Genomic DNA, 22,613 nt, shown 5'->3' on the forward strand with positions numbered 1-22,613 from the left:
CAGTGTCCATTGCAATTCACAGTCATTATAATGCGTGAGTTATGCAACTGACCACTGTGAAACTAGCATTAGGGCTAGGTTCAAAGTGGTTCATTGCATAATGCTTGTGTTATGAGTGTGAACTGCAATAGAGGCTGGATATAGACTTTAATGCAAAGCCTGCATGCAGTGAGTTAGAATAAAGTGATCCATTACAACACAGTACTGTGAACAGGCCCATAGACTTGTATGGTCACTGAGTTGACATGCAGAATTATTCTGCAACGCAACTGAGCACTGTGAACTAGGCCTGAAAGGGGTTATGTGGCCGTTTAAAAAAAAAAAAAAAAGTCACTTGCTTGGGGCTTCTACCAGCCCCCTGAAGCTATCAAGACCCACGCCGTCACGGAAGCCCCCTCCATTCTTTGCTGTGGGTCACCTACCAATTATTCGTCTAACTAGATGAGTAGCACTGCGGCTGAGCGGCCATGGCCACGCATGTCCTTGCTCCCCCGTGCGTCATCGGGAGCTTACTGTGCAGGCATAGTACAAGAAATATTCGTACTGCGCCTGCGTAGTAGGCTCCCGGAGAAGGGAGTGGGAGCGAGGACGCACGCGGCAACAGCCGGGCAGTCGCAGTGCTATTTGTCTAGTTAGATGAATAATTGGCAGGTGACCCGCCGCAAGGAACGGAGGGGACTTAATACCTGAGGCTTCTACCCCCAAGCCGCTGACACCACCTCCGCCCCCGCGGAGGTGGTGTCTGATTGCAACACTGACACTGAAAGCGTTGACACCCTTTCCCCTCACGGCAAGAGTACCACTAGTAGGACCAGCGGAATTTGCTTTTGTCTTTCTATAATGGGACAAATGGGACTTGTTGGACCACACTCTTGTTACAGGGAACCTGAAGTGAGAGGGATATGGAGGCTGATATATTTATTATGTACATATTAAAAGGGTCACCATAAACAAACGAAATAGACGGCACACAATTGGCTGCAAAAACTGTTGCTGTGTATTATGGAGCAAAGCACTGCATTACATGTTACGGACTTCCGTCCTTCCTCTGATGCAACGCAACGCATCTGAGGAAGGATGGAAGTCTGTAACATGTACTGCAGTGCTTTGATCCATAATATAAATGTTTTTTGCACACATTACCCACATGTTGCAATCATATGCTTTAAATATATTTCACCTATATGTTCATCTGTATACTTTGCAAAAGTCTCACAGTGAAAGAAAGCATTTCCCAATGTGTCCTTTTCTCACCTCCAACACTCATCATAAATTTAGGGAGAAGTGAAGTGCAGCTGTTTAGAGCCGCAGGAGGATCATATTGCACAGCAATCACAGTCAGTGTTGCCAACTTAGCTACTTTGTCGCTATATTTAGCGACTTTTGACATCCCTCTAGCGACAGTTTTTTAAAAAAGCTACTAGCGACAAATCTGGCGACTTTGTCTCCTGTTATTGAAGACTTGGGTGACTCTAAGTTGCCATGCCGGCTGCCGGACCCTCCCCATCGGCCATCCCAAAAAGCATGCCACTCACACACAGAGACAGCTGCCTGGCCTGTCCCCTCTCGGGAGTCCCCCCCCCCCCCCATCAAGCCACCTGGTAGTCGCCCAGTACAGGCGGGGCAACCAATCACCGCACAGACAGCCAGGAACCTTGCTTCCAGACCAGTCAGGGCCAGGGACGTCACTCACAGTAGCCCCTTCCTGCTCCCATTGCAGGCGCTCTTGCAAGTTGCTGGTGTGAGCGGGGCAGTGAGTGACGTCAGGTGTGGGCCGGTCACTGGATCATGATGTGTGGGGGTGGAGCCGTAAGAGGTGCTGATCGGCGCTGCTGCTTGAGTCAGAGAGAGATGGGTGGAGTCATTATGCAAATTATGTGATGATGTCATCTAGGGCGGGGTCGGGGTGGAGCTGTTATGCAAATTACGAGATTACGTCATCCAGCGACTTCTAGGACACCCAATAGCTGCTTTCCTTACTGACGAGTTGGCAACACTGATCACAGTGCCTGCCCTGTCATTCTAGCCCAGCACGCTGTCTGCAAAGTTACTGAGCTGTGCTTCTGAGCCAAAAGTTTCCCATTTGTTCACTATGCACAACTACGGAACAGACAGCCTAAAATGAGCAGCACATTACAGCCAGTACGTGTGCTCTACACATATCTGGCAGTGGCACCCATGTCCTCTCTCTCATCTACCTGTCCCTGCAAAGCTGGCTCCCCTCCAACTGAGCGATCCATCTCTGCTCTGCTTCCAGGACCCCCCTGCCCGCTGAGAGGGGGGCGTGCCGCTCCTGGCTCCACCCCCTTTGTGAACTGAATCGTTCATTTTGGTGATCCGGATGATTCGACTCACAAAAAAGAGATTCGGATCAAAGATCCGAATCGTTCATGATTCGGACAACACTATAATTTTGGGAACTTGATGTAAGAGACATAAGGAAGCTGCCATATTTCTTTCTTAAACTATAACAGTTGCCTGGCAGTGCTGTGCTGCTGACATCTTGCATCAGTAGTGTCTGAATCACACACCTGAAACAAGCATGCAGCTAATCTTGTCACATTTTTATCAGACATCTTATATGCATGCTTGTTCAGGGTCTATGACTAAAAGTATTAGAGGCAGAGGATCAGCAGGACTGCCAGGCAATATGCATTGTTTAACCACTTCAGGACCAAACCAATTTTCACATATTCGCACCTATATCGGTGAATCTACTGATATTCTTCTATCCGGCTGTCCTGAGCGCTCAAATTTCCAGGCAAGTAGTATACCAGGTATGTATGACCTGTACACTTTGCCGTTGCTCAGTCTCGACCGGATTGCCCAAGCGGTCGCTGGATCACCATAAACAAACAAAAGAGACGGCACACAATTGGCTGCAAAAACTGTTGCTTTCTGCTCTCTGCTCACCCCTCTTCGTCCACCTCCTCCCTTCTCTGTCCACTCCCAGCCCTTGTCTGTCCACTATCCCCCCCTTCTCTGTCTGTCCACCCCCCTCCCCTTCTCTGTCCACTGCAGGGAAAGTCCTGTCCTGTAGTGTTGTCCGGATCATGAACGATTCGGATCTTTGATCCGAATCTATTTTATGAGTCGATCATCCGAATCATCAAAATGAGTGATTCGGATCGCAAAAGGGGCGGGGCCAGGAGCGACACGCCCCCTCTCAGCGGGCAGCGGGGTCTTGGAAGCACAGCAGGGATGGATCGCTGAGTTGGAGAGGAGCCAGCCTTGCAGGGAGACAGGTAGATGAGAGACAGGGGACATGGGTGCCACTGCCAGATATGTGTAGAGCACACATACTGGCTGCAATGTGCTGCCCATTATAGGCTGGCTGTTCCGTAGTGCTGCACAGTGAACACATGGGAAGCTTTTGGCTCAGCACAGCTCAGTAACTTTGCAGGCACTGTGATTGAAAGGCAATATAATCCTCCTGCACTCGGCACTAAACAGCTGCACTTATCTTCTGGGAATGCTTTCTTTCACTGTGCGACCTTTTCTTTCAAAATGTACAGATGAACATATAGGTGACATATATGTAAAGCATATGACTTCAGCATGTGGGTATTACGTGCAAACATTTCTGCTCTCTGCTCGTCCCTCCTCCCTTCTCTGTCCACTCCCTGCCCTCTGTCCATCTTCTCCCCTTCTCTGTGTGTCCAGCCCCCTCCCCTTCTCCTGTCCACAGACCTGTCCTGCTGTTCATTTCACCCCCGAATGCTTCCGGTAGTAAAATGATCCGAGATTCGAATCAAAGATCCGGATCTCTTCAATGATCCGATTCGAATCATCCGGATCATTGAAAAGATCCGAACTTCCCATCTCTACTGTCCTGCTAGTCATTTCACTCCCCCCTCCCCCCAATGCTTCCCTGGTAAAATGATTCGAGATTCGGATCAAAGATCCTGATCTTTTCAATGATCCGATTCGAATCATTGAAAAGATCCGGACTTCCCATCTCTACAAAATTAGCGGCTGCGTATTTCCATGGAAACGCTTCATATAACCATAATGTTCCCACCCCTCATAAGTCAGCTGATGAGTCACATAGTCAGCTGATCAGTCACATGACGCCCATTCGCCTCGCTGTAGAAAGTGACGTAGGGACAATGTAGGAGGGGAGGGCTTGAGGTGGGACTTCAGGTAGCGAGTGTTGAGGAAAATGATGGGGCGGGGCTTCAGGTAAGTGAGTAATGAGGGAAGTGTAGGTGGAACGAACGACTAGGAGAAGAGTGCTAGGGGCGGGGCTTAGGGAGTGGTGAGGGAGGTGGGGCGGACGTGTAGGAGGAGAGTGTTCGGTGACGTGCAGGTGACAGCAGTCAGTCTGTCAGTGTCAGTGAGCGCTTAGTTCGGTGATGACCACGCTGCCGGACTGGCTTCTGGTTTCCGTCCTTGCTGCTCTGGTGGTCTTCGTGCTGCTGGCACTGTTCGGTCTGGGGGCGGGGTTCAGGAGGCGGGGCTTTCGGTTCTGAGGAGGCGGGGCAGCTGTCGGCAGCAGTAGCTGTAAAGATGAGCTCGGTACCGGAGTGGGTGCTGATCTCTCTGATTGCAGCGCTGATAGCCCTTCTCCTGCTCACCCTGTTTGGGCTGGCTGTGTACTCGGGGCTGCTGACAGAGGTGGAGGTGAGGGCTGGGCCACCGCCAATCCGCGGAGTCGTGGTCGCCTACAAGTTCCGCGTGGGACCGTACGATGAGAGCGGCAACCTGTATACAGAGAGTGTCAGCCTGGCACCCAAACTGGTCTCCATCGGGGTCTACTACGACAACCCCATGAAGGTGAGATGCACAAAGAATGGGGGGGGGGGGGCTGGAGGTAAAATAGATGACAGAGATGTGCAGGGTTAAGCGACTGCTAGAATTCCATATCCTAATAGACCTGAGACGCTAGATCGCTTGTTGCTGTCTTGAGCAAAAATCTATCTGTGAAACATTGATGCAGACTTCCTTACAGTCGGGTCACACTCGGAACGCAAATCGTGAGCGGGGTTTTGTGTCCTGATTTACGTTTTGATATCCCGTTCAAGAGAACGATAATCACAATGCAATCACCTCCAAAGCTATGCATGCAGCACGTTTGTGACTTATATCAATCAGAGATTTAGAATGGTCCCATAGGGATACATTATCAGCAGCGCTTTGCTGATCGCTGGTAATCGGTGAAGCTCTGAAAAGCGCTCAAGTGTGAACCAGTCCTTAGTGGCCCACCAGGTAGCTTCAGTAACAACCATAAGCAGTTGATACATTATTGTTCATCCTCCCTTCTTGATGAAACAAAATAGGCTTCTTGGAGTACCTGAGCAGTGTGTATGTACAGTCATCAATTCTTTAGCTGTCATTCAAAACTATGGCTAGGACGGTTCACAGTGGGAGTTGCGTTGTGCTCCCTGTAACAGCAGAAACGCAACACAACAGATTGTGAAAGTGGCACTGCACCTTATCCGATGGTTGTGTCGCATACATTCAGTGAAAAGTATGATTCTCTGTAACTGTTAAGGTGCACATTTTGCGGTAACAAAGCATTATACCGCCACGCACCCCCCGCACTGTCATCGTTTCTTAGGTAGTGCATTGCAGTGCAGCAAGCCGCCTTACAAAGCCGTTGTTGCACTGCAATGCCCCACTGTGAATGTAGCCTAAATAAACCATTGTTTCAGGTGACACATCGCTGAATGTCTGTATGGAATGTCAGTGCCAGATGTGAGGGCTAAAAAGAGCTGATGGAACGATCAGGGTAAATAGCTGAGACGGTGGGCTCTGACATCAAGAGAGAGGATGTAGGAGACTGGGGTAAATTACTGAACTGGAGTGGATTGGTGACAATGAGGTTATGGAAGGGTCCAGGGTTGGAGGAGTCTTTGGTAAAGATGAGTTGCTGAGGTGACAGAGGAGACCTTCATAGAACGAGGTAACGAAAGAGTCTGAGGTAAATAAAGGTTCAGTAATAGAAAGCATTAGGGACAGAGGGGTTGATGGAGGGGATTGAAGAAAATGAGGGTGATGCAAAGATCTGATGCAAAAAAGAGGTGGTGGATAACTTTGGCTGGGGTAAAAATAAAAAAAGTGATGGAGGTGTCTGGAGCAAATTAAGATAATGGAATAAAGTAGGATTGTGCAGTGGATGGGATTGGGGTGAATGACAAACATTATGCAAAATTAGGGGGTGATGGAGTAGCCTGGCTGGGGTAAAAGGAGGGGATGTAGAGGCCTGACCATGGCAAAAGCAGGGGGCCCAGGCCTCTTTTACACTATATGATGAAAAACTGATGCGTTTTAACTTTCCATAGCAGTGCATTGTGAAAAAGCTTTCAGTTACAATGGCATAAATTCACTATCTCCTGTCTTTAATAATGTTTCTAGAGTGGTCACCATGGTGATGAGGTATGTAGTATTCAGAAAACAGTTTACCTCAGGCAAACCTTACCTTTTCTGTCTTTAAGTTAACTCCTCAATCCTTAAAATGACTCCACAGTTAAAGGGAAGGTTCAGGGTCGAGTAAAAAAAAAAAAAAAAAAAATCTGCATCCGCTTACCTGGGGCTTCCTTCAGCCCGTGGCAGGCAGGAGGTGCCCTCGGCGCCGCTCCGCAGGCTCCTGGTGGTCTCCGGTACCCGACCTGGCCAGGCCGGGCTTTTTTTGCGCTCCAAAATGCGCCTCACGGCGGCGCGCTGACGTCATCGGACGTCTTCCGGGCTGTACTGCGCAGGCTCAGAACCACCGGGAGCCTGCGGAGTGGCGCCGAGGGCACCTCCTGCCTGCCACGGGCTGGAGGAAGCCCCAGGTAAGCGGATGGGGATTTTTTTTTTTTTACTCGTCCCTGAACCTTACCTTTAAAGGGACTCCGAGCTCTGAAAAAAATGGAAAGTTGTACTCACCAGGGGCTTTTTCCAGCCCAGTGCTGGTCGGGAGGTCCCACGCCGGCGTCCTGGCTCCTCTCCTTCTCCCCGCTCCGGAATGGCTGGCAGGCCGCAGCCCGGGCGACACTCTCCCGAGTGTCGGGCTGCTTCTTCCGCATATGACGCGGATTACGTCACACGCCGGCCGCCTCGCGTCATCACGGCGGCCGGCGTGAAAGTACTGCGCATGCGCGAACAAAGCGCGCATGCGCAGTACTTTCACGCCGGCCGCCGTGATGACGCGAGGCGGCCGGCGTGTGACGTAATCCGCGTCATATGCGGAAGAAGCAGCCCGACACTCGGGAGAGTGTCGCCCGGGCTGCGGCCTGCCAGCCATTCCGGAGCGGGGAGAAGGAGAGGAGCCAGGACGCCGGCGTGGGACCTCCCGACCAGCACTGGGCTGGAAAAAGCCCCTGGTGAGTACAACTTTCCATTTTTTTCAGAGCTCGGAGTCCCTTTAAAGACAGGCTGTTTATTAACTGCGTGTGAAAATAACTACAGAGGAGGTAACTTAAGGAATGAAGAGGTAAGATAACTCTCTTGCTGTGTGGTGGTAAGTTTTCTCTTGCCTTATTATCTCCAGCATGATCTTAGTGAATTGAGTCCAATGTGTATAGTGGGAACTGAGCTATAGGAAGCCATGGACATTACTCTGAAAGTCAGTTGTGCAATTTTATAATTAAAGTTTTAAGTTTTATACGGAGTTATGCTATGGAGGCTATTTCTTTGAGGTACTTTGCATGGATTATGGGGAGGATGATGGTGGTCTAAACGGACAGCATCACAGCGGTACCAGGATCCTGAAGTACTAAGGCTCCTGGATTTGTGCATGGTTGGCCAGTCTAACAGTGGCCAATACATCTGGTTAGTCGGTTTACTGTTGGGTGTCCATGGTGATGGTGGCACAAGAGATCAAGAAATTGCATATGAGAACGGCATTTGAGAACTCCTGAATGATGTCTATGTGGACTTTTATATGAAATAGGATATTTCAATGTATTGCATGGCCCTTTTAAAGATCCATATAACACTGTATACTGTAAACGTCACTCCTTGCATTCCAACTGACGGACTTCTGCATCTATAAACCCATCATAGGGGAAGCCTTATCAGTAGTTGAAAACAAACAAGTAACTGTGGTATAATCCTTCCAGTGCCCCAGCTTTCTAACTGCCATAAACCCTCATGAAAACCCCCGAGCTGACAAGGTCCTTGCAGCCCCCACTCTCTGCCTGAAAAGCATTGTGAGACAGCTCTCACCACGGCGCGGGAGCGGGACATGGCTGTGTAATAAGTTACCTCGGAGCTGCTCTCCCCGACCAGTCTACTCGCTGCTTGTAATGATGAGCAGACGCAGAGCTGCTAAATCTCTTCACAATGCTTCTCAGGCAGAGAGTGGGTGCTGCAAGGACCTTGTCAGCTCGGGGGGGGGGGGGGGGGGGTGGACTGACGTATACAGTACACAATGTTATATGGATCTTTAAAGGGCCATGCAATACATTGAAATAAATGACACTGAATAGTCTGTATGATTGCTGTAACTACTGTGGGGGTGTTTGAAAATGTAATGTTTCGTGGTAGTGGTCCTTTAAGTGTAAATGGGGCCTCAGGGTAAGATGCATTTGCTTATAGAGTAAACGTGGGTTAATGGAAAAAAGCAGTTTGGCCCGGTTCACATTGGGACTAATGCTGGGGATACACGGTACGTTTTCCCCCTTATCAATCGAGCCGCTGATGGCTCGATTGATAATTTCCGACAGGTCCGATGAACCCGCTCGATCCCTGCGGGCGGACAATAGCGGTAAGTCGAGCGGAAGATAAGGAAGCGCCCGCGGGGATGAGCGGGAATCGATCCGGACTGCGGCGGGAGTCGATCCGGCGGCTAATCGAGCCGCCAGGTCGTACCGTGTATCCCCAGCATAAAGCAGGCCATACACTGGCTCGGCTCGCGGCCGTTTCGACAGCAGATTCGATCCTGGGATCTAATCTGCTGCCAATCGTTCGCGGTAAACGCAGCCGCCGATCCGATTTCCTCCCGAAATCGGATCGGTCCGTCGAAATTACCCTTGATCGCCCGCGGGTAAAGTGCGCGTCGCTAGCGGCGGCCGATCCGATCAAGTATACATTACCTGAGGCTGGCTCCCGGGCGTCTTCTCCGCACTGCACGGCTCTGTTCCGGCTCCATCCATCCCGGCGCTTCCTGTGTCACTGCAGTGACCAGGAAGTTCAAATAGAGGGCGCTCTATTTGAACTTCCTGGTCACGGAGTAACACAGGAAGCGCCGTAATGGAGCCGGAACAGAGCCGTGCAATGCGGAGAAGATGCCCGGGAGCCAGCCTCAGGTAATGTATACGGGGGGGGGGACAGGCGGCAGGAGCAGCTCAGCAGATGGTGAATCGGTTTAAGGCTGAAATCGATTCACAATCTGTTTGCAGTAAAGGCAGCCATACGATCCCTCTCTGATCAGATTCGATCAGATAGGGATCTGTCAGCTGGTCGATCTAATGGCACATCGACCAGTGTATGGCCACCTTAATGCTGGGAATACACCATACAATTTTCTGTTATATTTACCTGCCAGATAGATAAAGTTGAACATGTTGGAAATGTATCCATCTTACCATCTATCTGCCGAGCAATTAGGCATTGTTCTACTCAGCAGGAGATAATCAGAAGACAATGCACCAGAGGTAATGACCATTCTCTACAGAAAATAATCTAATTATGCTTTCTAACAAAATATCTAATGCTCGGCATACACGGAGTCGAGGCAGGCTTATCAATCGAGCCGCTGATGGCTCGATTGATAATATCCGACAGGTCCGATGACCCGCCATATCTATTCCAAGCGGCGGACAATAGCGGGGAGTCGAGCGGAAGATAAGCAAGCGCCCGCGGGGACGAGCGGGAATCGATCCGGACGGCGGCGGGGGTCGACCCGTGTATTCCCAGCATAACAGAAAAATCTAACATAATATTGTATGGTGTATTCCCAGCATAAAAACGGTACACGGACCAGATGCTAACAGAGGTGAACAAATCTTATGTTAATCAATAGGATCCATTCACAATTCACATTACTCTGTTAGAAGGGATCGGTTTGGCATGTAATGCGAGTTTGGGGAGTCTGCACTAATTCCACAGCGACTGACACGGTGCATTGACTGTGCATGGATAAAAACTGATTCCCAATAAAAGCTGATTAATTTCATGGATCAGTTTTTGATTTGTCCAATGTGAACTGGGCCTTAGGTGGGGCCCAGAGTAAAGTGGGAGTGATAGTAGCACCTGACGTACAGTGTGCTTTGTAAGAGCAGTTTAAAGAGAATCTGTATTGTTAAAATCGCACAAAAGTAAACATACCAGTGCGTTAGGGGACATCTATTACTCTCTGACACAATTTCGCCGCATTAAGGCCTCTTGCACACTGCAAGCAATTCAGATTCAGATTCCGCTTTTTAATCTGTTTTTACTTCCGATTTACATTCAGATTTGCAGTTTGCTCCTTGCACACTGCAAATCTGAATCTGAATCGGAGGTAAAAACTGATTAAAAAGCGGAATCTGAATCTGATTTGCTTGCAGTGTGCAAGAGGCCTTAAAGTGGTTAAAAACAGTTTTTAAAAGTTTGTTTATAAACAAACAAAATGGCCACCAAAACAGGAAGTAGGTTGATGTACAGTATGTCCACACATAGAAAATACATCCATACACAAGCAGGCTGTATACAGCCTTCCTTTTGACTCTCAAGATATCATTTGTGTGTTTCTTTCCCCCTGTTCTCATGCACTGAAGTTTCAGGCTGCTCGTTTCTTCCTGCAAACAGCTTTGCCCTTGTCTGTAATTCTTCAGTATGTGAAAGCCCAGCCAGCTCAGAGGACAATTTATCCAGCTTGTAAAAGATAAGAGAGAAGAGAGAAGCTGCCCTAATCTAAATAATACACAGGCAGTGTGCATAGAGGGGCCTGGAAGGGGGAGTTTATAGCAGAACCACAACACTGAAGAACTTGGCAGCCTTCCAGACACAGGCCGACAAGTCTGAGGGCTGGTGCACACCAAAACCCGCTAGCAGATCCGCAAAACGCTAGCAGATTTTTAAACGCTTTTTTTTTATTTTTATGAGGCGTTTTGCGGATTGCTGCTGCGGTTTTCAGTATAGTAGATTTCATATATTGTTACAGTAAAGCTGTTACTGAACAGCTTCTGTAACAAAAACGCCTGCAAAACCGCTCTGAACAGGCGTTTTTCAGAGCGGTTTGCGTTTTTCCTATACTTAACATTGGGGCAGAAACGCATCCGAAATCCAAAAAATGCCTCACCCAGGCATTTTTCGTTTCTGCAAAACGCCTGCCGCTCTGGTGTGCACCACCCCATTGAGATACATTGACCAAGCAGATCCGCAGCCGCAAGCGGATCTGAAAACGCCCAAAAAGCCGCTCGGTGTGCACCAGCCCTGACAGGGGAAAGATACATTGATTTATTACAGAGACAGTGATAGTATAAAGTGTTGCAGTAAGCCAGAACACATTAGAATAGCTTTTGGAACTTGTAGGATGATAAAAAACAGGATGCAATTTTTGTTACGGAGTCTCTTTAAGTTCAAGGGTAATGTTGGGTGACAGAGAATTTGAGTCATAAGATTGCTGTAAAGAGCCATTGCAGAAAAATAGATACAGCATTACATGCTATAAGAGGGTGACAGCAAATGAATCAGGAAAAAGGGCACAGCAGCCCTTATGAAAAAAAAAGCACCACCATAGGCGCCTATTATAAAGGCTGCAAACAGATATTTGGGTACACAGCGTTCTTAGGGTTAGGCACCACTGGGGGTGGGGCTTAGATTTAGGCATTGGTAGAGGAGAGGGCTCTGTGTAAGGGTAGGATAGGTTTAGCCATAGTAAAATATCAGCAAACATTTTACTATCAGAATCCAGCAGTGAAATATCGATATATATATTCTACTAGCAGCAATCTCCTGCTGTGTTCTGTTTTTTTTTAGATGCTTTTTTTCATGTATTTGACCAGCAGCAGGGCCTGGGACTGCAGGTAGAGATGGAAGCGCCTGAAATCTAATCTTATAATTCATCCCCTCTAGTCCTTGTTAGATTAGTATTCGAATCATTATTTACAGGTACAATAATCTATTTTTAATCGAATTTTACAGAAAATCATAGTCTCCCCTGCTGGAATAACCTTCCTTCTTCACAGCAATATGTATTTTCTGCCTTGTTATCCAGAATAACTGGATAACAGTTTATTTCTGCACTCGGGTAATTTGGCCTCACCAGGTTAGAGGGTTATTATGTGGCTTTGTAAGAAGTTGCAGCCAGTTGCACCCGCGTCTCATGGTAAGAGATACAAAAATACACAGCAAGCCTTCCCAGGGGGCAGTGGGTTATAATAGAAGCAATTATGCCCAAAGGAACAGGGTAAATATCTCCCGAGATTGGTAATGGTACAGGAACCCAGGTGTGCTGCAGCAGGTGTGAGCGCAGCAGCCTGATGTACACAAACGTAACTTGTGTGTATTGTCGTCAGAGTCCCCCTGCTAAACACTTGTGCTCAAAGCTAAAGAAGAACTCTAGACATGCCCAAATGCAGTATTCTGATTGGCTGCTCTAAGCAACTTCTCCACTTTTGCACCAATTTTGCTTCAGTTCTCCTTCAACTGCCTTTTCTCTCTTTTTCACTGATCTCTCTGTCTCATTTATCTCATTTGGGCCTGAATCTATTAAAGTGGACCTAAACTTGCACTGGACAGGAGGAGAACATAGAGAAATGCACCCTGTATGTATTTAGAGAGTTTAGCCTGTCTAATTCCCCCCTCATCTGTGACTAATCAACACTGTAATTTGATCTTTCAGCTGTGTCAGCTGGCTGGCTGCCTCGGCACAGCAGATAATTTGTAAACACAGGATGTTAATGTCTGCTTCTATGAAAGCAGGAAGTAGACACACTGCAGATTTATTGCAGGATTTGTATCAGCTGTAATAAAGAAATGTTTTTCTTTAAAGTAAATCTGTAGCCTTTACCCCCCCCCCCCCCCCACCCCACCCCAGAAATACCACGGGATGGGCTTCCCCATCCTCTGAAGTCAACGGGATTCATCGATTTCTCCCCCAAAACTTCCCCACGACAAGAGCCAAGAAGCAGTGTGCAATCGCAGCAATATTTGCATACGGCGATCCAGCACAGTAGCTCAGGCAAAGATGGCCGAGCCCAATTGGGTCCACTCTGCTGCGCACACGGCGGGGACTTACGCCTGCGCAGTAGCGTGGACACGGTCGGGCTCAGCTTTTTTCGCCCAAGCGGAGAGCCGCCACTGCTTTTCGGGGGTTCGCATCGCTGGTTGCTGGGACGGGGAAGCTTCATTAGTATCCAAAGGCTTCCCCCTAACGCGGTAAGTCTCCCCCCAGAGGGTGTTTTTCTTTTTTGCTTGTTTGTAACAGATTTGCTTTAAAGGTTGTTATGCTGTTGCTGTATCCTTTAGAGCAGAGAGGAAGGCCTGTGTTTAGGTCCACTTTAAAGGGGAACTGAAGAGAGAGGTATATGGAGGCTGTCCTGTTTATTTCCTTTTAAGCAATACCAGTTGCCTGGCAGCCCTGCTGATCCTCTGCCTCTAATACTATTAGCCATAACCCCTGAACAAGCATGCAGCAGATCAGGTGTTTCAGTGATTCAGACTTATAAGTCTGATCTGACAAGACTAGCTGCATGCTTGTTTCTGGTTTTAATCAGATACTACTGCAGAGAAATAGACCAGCAGGGCTGCCAGGCAACTGGTATTGATTAAAAGGAAATAAACATGATAGCCTCCATATACCTCTCTCTTCAGTTCCCCTTTAAGAAAGAAAAAAAACTCGCTGTATGGGAGTCTTATCTCACCAACAGCCTATCAACAACCTGCATCTACTGCACCAGCATGCTTGAGCGCCGCTGGTGATCGCGTTCACGTGGTCTGAAGCGTTCTGCACAGGCCCAGAAGTACTTTTTTTTTTTTTTTTTTTTTTTTTTTTTTTTAGCTCGGATGTATCCTTTAAAGGGAATCTGAAGTGAAATTAAAGTTATGTAGTATGTATGTGTAGTACATCTAAGAAATAAAACATTAGCAGCAGAGAGATGAGTCTCATGTTGGTTTCAGTACAGGAAGAGTTAAGAAACTCCAGTTGTTATCTATGCAAAAGAGCTTCACGCAGAGGCGTACGAGAGGAATTGCCGCCGGGAGACTTGGGCGCAGGATACAGCCAGTATGGCTTATCCTGCTGCTGCACACGTTCCCGGCGACGTTAATTACTATTCCCCCTCCAGGTCCACGTGGTTGGTGGGGAATGATGTAATTCTGCTTCCAGTGATTGCTGGTGGCTAAATTACAGTGTCTTAAATGTAACTGCCGAAGTTACTCACTGTGTGCTGCTATAGCTATAATTCCTATTACGGTCTATGGTGGCGCCAGCTGCGCCCAAATCTCCTGCGCTGGATTGCCAGTGCTCATCATGCAGAGAGCTCTGTCTTCTGAAGCTTATCTCAACTGTCTGTGACTGTATTTTAATTTTTCTGCAGAGAAAAGGTCAATAGGTCATTAGCCTGTTCTGTAAAATCATTTAGAATCCTGGGTGTAGTGTGTAAACTGCTAATATTAGAGATTAATGCAATGTTATTAAAAAAAAAAAAAAAACAATATTCCTGAAAATAAAAATATGAGACTTTCCTTGCTACTAATGTTATATTATCCATACTACACAACCAATTCTTTATCATAATTTTTTTTCGCTTTAGTGTCATTTTAAGTCAGTTTTGCATGTGTTTTCCGCTATGGCAAATCACACGGGACTCAAACTAGTGTGCTCCCAGCCGAAGCACAAAGTCCTGTACTTACCGCTAGATGGATCAGGGAACGCTCAACAATGCGGATCGACGAGCAAGCATTCTTCAATTCATCTTCCAACCCACGGGAACAAACGACGGCACATGACAGGCATGAAAAAGCGTTCAATCGATTGCGGCACTTTGCGTGGGAGTCGTCGGAGATCTTAAATATCCGATCCACCGTGATGGTCGTCATTGCCGCACACCGCTAAGCGTCGTCCGCCTAATCGTGTAACCACATCGTGAGAACGTGCAAATGGTCACTTGTCGTTGGTCGCGGGAAAAATTAGACAAATCGCTGCGTGGGTACATAGCTTTAGATCTACAGATCAGTTCCTCAATTCCTGGCCTTGTGATCCCTGTTACTGCAACAGAACGTGAACAAAAAATCTTCCCCGCCAGAACCCAGACTCCAAAATAATCGGAGAGAGGTTCTGACCCTCTGCTTTTTTATGCCAAACTAAAATCAAACATTTTGGCTGGAGTTTCATTTGAGTCTAATGGAGTCTAAATTTGCAGCTACAGTCAAGGCCCCATTCACACTTGCGTTCTGTCACGGGAACGGACCGGATCCGCATGGGGGCCGTACGGCACCTATCCGCATGCGATGCGGATCCGGTCCGTTTGCATGCGTATTTCTTGCGGTGTGAACGTGGCTGCCATGCGGATCCGGGGAAAAAAAATAACAAAAGTACCTAAACTTGTTGGGGTCTGCAGAAGGTGCACCTGTACAATCAGGTCCTCCGCTGTAGGCCTCACCTCCACCTCCGACATACTGCCAAACAGCTCCAGCACGTAAGTCACTGCTGCTCCACTGCTGCCCATGTGTCCCCATCCGAAATGGCCGCTAGAATCCGCATAGGAAGTGGGGTAGAACGTCAGGTGTTTGCATCCTGTGTGTTCTGTGCTTTCCGTTCCCCATAGGTTTCCACATCCGCATGGTGCAGTCAGGATCCGTTCCGGATACGTGGGCCGGATGAGCCGGACCCAAAAAATAGCGCATGTTGGAAAGGAGTCCGGATCCGATCCGGCTCCGGAGTGTACGGAACGTACGCGTGTGAACGTCCGCATAGCCTTTGCATTGCTATGCGGAACGTACGTTCCGTTTGTACAGTATAAGATCCGATCAGGCGGATCCGGACAGGGAACGCTAATGTGAACCAGTCCTAAGTGTTACTTTTACTTAAAGGGGAACTGAAGAGAGAGGTATATGGAGGCTGCCATATTTATTTCCTTTTAAGCAATACCAGTTGCCTGGCAGCCCTGCTGATCCTCTGCCTCTAATACTATTAGCCATAGCCCCTGAACAAGCATGCAGCAGATCAGGTGTTTCAGACTTTAGGCTGCTTTCACAGTGAGACGTTACAGGCACACGTTAGTGCAGCCTATAACGCTCCCCAACGCACAGCAATGTAACTGCAATGGGCTGTTCACAGTGCCCACGTTGCGTTACATTGTAACGCTGCACGTCAATCTAAAGTGCAGCATGCTACAGCGTTAGAGCGGCTTTGCCGCGTTAGCCTGCTTGCACAGGCGCAGTGATTAGCCACATGGCTAATTAATATTCACTGCACTGTGCTGACGTCACTGGTGGGACCACGTGATGCGGAGTGTTCCGCTCACGTGGTCTCCACCAGCGCATGTGTACTATAGTACGCATCACGGACACATCAAAGAGCCGCATAACGCGGCTCTTTGCTAACGTCCTCTGCCACCACCACCATGTGTTGCCTTAGGTGCACGTTATGCGACCTTAATGTAGCACCTAACGCAACATCTTAGTGTGAAAGAAGCCTTAAAGTCAGATCTGACAAAACTAGCTGCATGCTTGTTTCTGGTGTTATTCAGATACTACTGCAGAGAAATAGACCAGCAGGGCTGCCAGGCAACTGGTATTGATTAACAGGAAATAAATATGACTGCCTCCGTGTACCTCTTACTTCAGTTCCCCTTTAAAGCCTGGTACACATTTTTAACTTTCATTGGTCAATCACGGACCAATTTTACCACCTTTTTATGTATGACGAGTTTACCTACACAATTCTGTTCATAGCATCAAAATCTGCTGACCCTCATGCTACATGTAGTCGGCAAAATTGACCAATCAAAATTGAAGGTTTGTACTAGGCTTAAGTCTGGTACACACATCCACTTTTGATTGGCTAACTTTACCACCTCTATGTAGTATGAGAATTATCTACACAATCTGTTCATAGTATTAAAAATCTGTTGGCTTTCATACTACATGAAAGTGGTAACCAATCATTGTGCAATCACAATTGGATGGGTATGCACCCTAAAATCACTAAGGTTATTTTGGTGACTTTAGGCTCTCTAGCTTATTAATATCCGGGGTCAGTTGTGGTACCTAAACTTCTTATGCTTTCCTGTTTGCAAAGTTGTAGAGAGTCTCTTGTCACAAGATTAGTAGTATGTGGAAACAGATGAGGCTAGGATTCAGATCTGCTATCCAGATTGACAGGATAGAGTAAAAGTGTTTGGCCAATAATATCAGCGACATTTTTACACTTCTCACTGTTGTCGGGAAGGCTCAGCAGTGATCTGGATGTAGTCTGCTGTATTCTGTGTACAGTAAATGCAGTTAGGTTCCTGCTTACATTGTCATCAATAGTGTATATTTATGTATATACACAGCATGGGGTATGTTTGTTTATATACATGCAGAACATTTGTTTATCCTGTAAAAGCAGCAGAGGGCCAGTTCACACGGGCGTCTGCGGAACAGGCTTGCAACAACTGAAGTTAGAGGGATATGGAGGCTGCCATATTTATTTCCTTTTAATTAAGCAATACCAGTTGCCTGGCTACCCTGCTGATCCTCTGCCTCTAATAATTTTAGCCACATACCCTGAACAAGCATGCAGCAGATCAGGTGTTACTGACAATATTGTCAGATCTGACAAGATTAGCTGCATGCTTGTTTCTGGTGTAATTCAGACACTACTGCAGTCAAATAGATCAACAGGGCTGCCAGGCAACTGCTATGGTTTAAAAGGAAATAACTATGGCAGCCTATTCTTCTCACTTCAGTTGTCCTTTAAGTGATGTTAAATACATTTTTGCTCCGAGCAGAAAAGCATTTGTTATCGTGGTTACTGGCGTTTCATCAATGCACCCTGTTTTTATCCTCTAGGGCAGTGTTTCTCAACAGTTTATTGGTATGTACCTCTTTTAAAACCCTGTACTCACCAAGTACCCCCCAGCATAGTAAACATTATCACAAGTACCCCTTAAAGGACTTCCGAGGCCAAATCTAAAAAAAAGTTAAATACCTGCATCACATTTGAATGCACGGAGGACGGCGTTCGCGCCCTCCGTGCCGTTCCGCCGAGTCCCCGCCGCTCGATACCACACCCCCCCCCTCCCCTGGCCGGCTCCCGACCGCACGGCCCGCCTCTCCTGCCTCTACTAACATGGCCACATGAGATGGCCGCGCAGTCCGCATAGCCGCGAGTGTGGCTGCGCAGTTCTAGGGCCTCCCCCTGATCCACAGGAAACCAGCTTGGATCGGGGGGTAGGCCCTAGAACTGCGCAGCCGCACTCGCTGAGGCGCTACACCTGCTATTGCTGAAATTCTGTCTTGTCCCCATTTTTATTGCCTGATGAAGCGGGCTGGGCCTGCGAAACGCGTTGCACTGTTTTGGGGTACTAATTAATAAATGTGACTACTATTCAGACAGTCTTTCGTGTCTGCTTTATGGAGGTAAGTCCACCACTTCCTCCCAGCAAATTTTAAAGTTTTTATCCACTTTTATCCTGCTGGCGCCTCTGTTCTCCTACTGCTACTGCGCAGCCGCACTCGCGGCTATGCAGACTGGGCAGCCGCGGCCAGCTCATGCGGCCATGTTAGTGGAGGCAGGAGAGCACGACCCGGGCCAGGGGGGCTATTGAGCGGCGGGGACTCGGTGGAACGGCACGGACGGCGTCCTCCTTGCATTCAAATGTGATGCAGGTATTTAACTTTTTTTTTTTTTTTTTTTTTTTAGATTTGGCCTCGGAAGTCCTTTAACAAATATATATTTAATCGTAGTACGTGATAATTTGTTCTAAACAATTTCCAAGCATTTACTGTAGCTATTAGATAAAATACTAATTTGGTGTTGTTTATATAGGATTTATCATTTTCTAAAACTCTAAATTTGTTATTCTTCGTTAAGTATATCAAGCCTGAGTACCCACTGGGGTATGCGTATCGCATGTTGAGAACCTAGGCTCTAGGGGACACAGAAGTGCTGAGCATGGCCGATCTTAGATGCTACTTGTAGCGCCCAGGATGGGACGACAGGATCTAGCATTGTGTTTTCACAAATAACGCGAAAAGCTGTAACTGTCATTTTTAAAAAGTGGTTCTGTTTATTTTGACAGTGCTTGACTACTTTGAACATTCGTTACTACAAAACCCGTGCATTGACCGGGAAGCATACTTTTTATTGACTTTATGCGATGCAACATTCAGATAATGTGCGGCCTGATCTTGCCGTTCTGTTACATTGCAGTCCTCCAGGACTTCTCAAGGGCTGCTCCAACACTATGGAACTCCCTACCTCCCCCATTAGGGTTGCCCCCTCCTTCACCATCTTCAAGAAGGCCCTCTAAACTCACCTTTTTACTCTGGCCTACTCCTCCTCACTAGTGCTCTAAACCCGCAGCTGAACTCTGGTCCCCTACCTTTTGTGTCCCCACCTCTCCCTCTAGATTGTAAACCTTTGGGCAGGGTCCTCCTCCTTATGTTTCCTACCTGTTCACGCACCTCCATTACTGTACAACCATCCTATGGATCTGAGTGAACTCGACTTGCCTAATCTCCATGCTCCCATCCAGTGAAATTTCTATGCCAGCATTGTTTATTAATTCTTTAGTAGAACCTCCATCCTCCTTTACTGCTTTAGATAAACTCTTTTAGGAAAGAATTGAAGGATACTTTAAAAGACTTTAAAGCTTCATTATCAGTGCCGGCAGCATCTCAACAGCCTGAAGGGCCCCAGCAGGTTCAGATACAAGCACTGCCTAAGACTCAAACACAAGCACAACCTCAGGTGCAGTTACAGTCTCAAATACAGTCCCAGGCACAAGCACAGCCACAGGGTCAGGCACAAGTGCAAGAACAATCAGGGGTGGAACACATACATAAAGCATCTAGAAAGTCTAATCGTGTGGTGGAATCAGATGAAGAAAATGAACCATTAAGTGGTTACGATTCTTCGGCGGAGTCTGATATTTCACAGGATGGGAATAGTCAGGAGAAGCCATCTCGATTTAAATTCCCAGCATCAGAGACAGAGATGTTATTGGAAGCAATATATGAGGAATTGCAAATTAAAAAGTCAAAACCCACTGAATTATCCGTTCATGATAAGCTATATGAGGGAATGGAGTCGATGGAGGATTTAGTATTTCCAATACATCAATCCACAAAAAATATGATTAGCAGTCAGTGGAAGAATCCTGATAGGAAGCTTTTTATGTCTAGAGGGTTTTAGAGACGGTTTCCCTTTGCCGAGGACGATTGTAAAAATTGGGATAAATCGCCTAAACTAGATGCAGCTTTCTCACAGGTGGACAGAGATGGCGAATTGGCTTTTGAGGACTTGGGTCACTTAAAAGACCAATCTGACAAAAAGATTGAATTTGCGCTTAAAAAGTTGTGGCCTGCGATTTGTACGAATTTTAGGCCAGCAACGGCAATTACCTGTGTTATCAGAGTTCTGGGTCTGTGGATGTCCCAGTTGCGGGAGAATATAGTTGCTGATACTCCTAAAGATCAATTGCTGAACTCTATGACGGTAATGGACAAAGCAGTATCTTACATTACCGACGCAATATCAGAGTCAGTAAGAATTACGGCCAGAGCTGCGGGTATTCTCAGTGTGGCTAGACGTCATCTATGGCTAAAAACCTGGCAAGGTAGTATGTCATCAAAGAATAGGGTGGTATCAATGCCGGTAGTGGGGGATACCCTGTTTGGGCCGGAGCTAGAGCAAATTCTAGAACGTACTGCTGACAGGAAAAAGTCGTTTCCCAGAAAAAAATCAGTTTTAAGGGAAGCGTCCTTTTCGTAAAGACCCACAAAATTTTTAAAACTTTAAAACAAGATTTCAAACCAAAAAAAGAGACTGGCCTTTTTCGAAAGGTCAGAAGAGGCAGGACTCGACAGTTAGGAATCCTGCAACCCAATTTAAACAGTGACATAATTCTGGTGGGAGGAAGGTTGGGCTACTTCCTAACACATTGGAGAGAAATGTCAGACAGCCCATTTATTATCAATACGATAAAAGACGGTTATCATATAGTATTCCAAAAGATCCCACCATCAAGATTTGTGATAACCAAGAATTTGATATCCTCGGTCCATCAGGAGGCCATACACTCAATAATACAGGATATGTTGGAGAGGAAGGTTGTATCGGTAGTGCCAGTGGATCAAAGGAGGAAAGGTTTTTATTCAAAAATCTTTCTGGTTCCAAAACCGTCGGGAAAATTCAGATTGATTCTGAATTTAAAACCGATCAATCCTTTCATAAAATACGAAAAGTTTCGTATGGAATCAATTCACTCGATCAGGAATCTTTTAATTCCGGGAGGATTTATGCTCAGCATAGATTTAAAAGATGCGTACTGGCACATTCCGATACAACTGGAATCTCAAAAGTTTCTGAGGTTCGCGGTCCAAACGGGAAGCGGAATACAACATCTACAGTTCCGTTGCCTCCCGTTTGGGATTACTTCTGCTCCAAGGATCTTTACAAAGGTCATGGCAGAAGTAGTCGCAGCACTGCACAAAAAGGGGGTACTAATAGTCCCCTATCTAGACGACCTATTAATTATTGCAAAATCAAGACAAAATTTGATAGGACACAGGGAAACAGCGTTGCAGGAACTTCAGTTAGCCGGCTGGTTAGTCAGCGAAGAAAAATCACAGCTACAGCCCACTCAGGAAATCCAGTTTCTCGGATTTATCATAAATTCGATAGACCAAAAGTTATATTTGCCAAAGGAAAAGATCCTAAAGATTGTAAACGAGATAAATCAATTCATGACGCTTCAGGTGATATCCTTGAGACAGATCATGCGGTTGCTGGGCCTTCTGACGTCATCTGCGCCGGCAGTGCAGTGGGCAATAATGCACGTCAGAATTTTGCAGGCCTGGCTGTTAGACAACTGGAACAAAGATCCAAATTCGTTAGACCAGTTAATAAAAGTAGAGGACGAAGTAAAAATAGATCTTCAATGGTGGTTGACAGTGAGCAACCTAGAGATAGGGAAATTATGGAGATTTCCGATACAAAAAATTCTGACCACAGATGCAAGTGCAGTCGGTTGGGGAGCACATGTGGACTCGTTTCAGACACAGGGCATTTGGGATCAGTCGATGGCCAAAAGTTCTTCCAATTTCAAAGAGTTGTATGCAGTAAAGATGGCAATCATCAGCATGATGCATATGTTACAGACCCACGTTCAAATACGAACGGACAATTCCACGGTGGTGGCCTACATCAACCGTCAAGGGGGAACAAAGTCAAAAAGACTGTTGCAGTTGGCGTTAGAAATTCTGGAAATCGCAGAAAAGAACTTTCTATCTTTAACGGCAGTACATTTGAAGGTGACATTGAATGTTCTAGCCGACCAGTTAAGCAGACAACAAATCTCCAATACGGAGTGGAGTCTAAACGACAGAATTTTCGATCAGTTGGTGAGCAGATGGGGTCATCCTCACGTAGATTTATTTGCGAACAGGAGGAACAAGAAATGCAGTCTTTTCTTCTCTCTGAATGTGATGGACAATCCATTAGGAATAGATGCTCTGTCGCAAGACTGGAACAAGCCATTGATGTATGC

The 22,613-nt window shown here is 46.9% G+C and overlaps 1 protein-coding gene across 1 annotated transcript in view; it reads left to right on the forward strand.

The window, feature by feature from the left end:
* The first annotated feature begins 4,286 nt into the window (after nt 1-4,286).
* The window catches only part of TEX264 (testis expressed 264, ER-phagy receptor), a 66,856-nt gene continuing 48,529 nt past the window's right edge, over nt 4,287-22,613 (forward strand). The window contains exon 1 of the mRNA XM_068253007.1: nt 4,287-4,776. Coding sequence (XP_068109108.1) covers nt 4,510-4,776 — 267 coding nt within the window. The 5' untranslated portion in view covers nt 4,287-4,509. The remainder of the gene's footprint in view (nt 4,777-22,613) is intronic.

This window comes from Hyperolius riggenbachi, chromosome 9 (genome assembly GCF_040937935.1).
Source record: "Hyperolius riggenbachi isolate aHypRig1 chromosome 9, aHypRig1.pri, whole genome shotgun sequence".
In the NCBI taxonomy this organism is placed as follows: Eukaryota; Metazoa; Chordata; class Amphibia; order Anura; family Hyperoliidae; genus Hyperolius; species Hyperolius riggenbachi.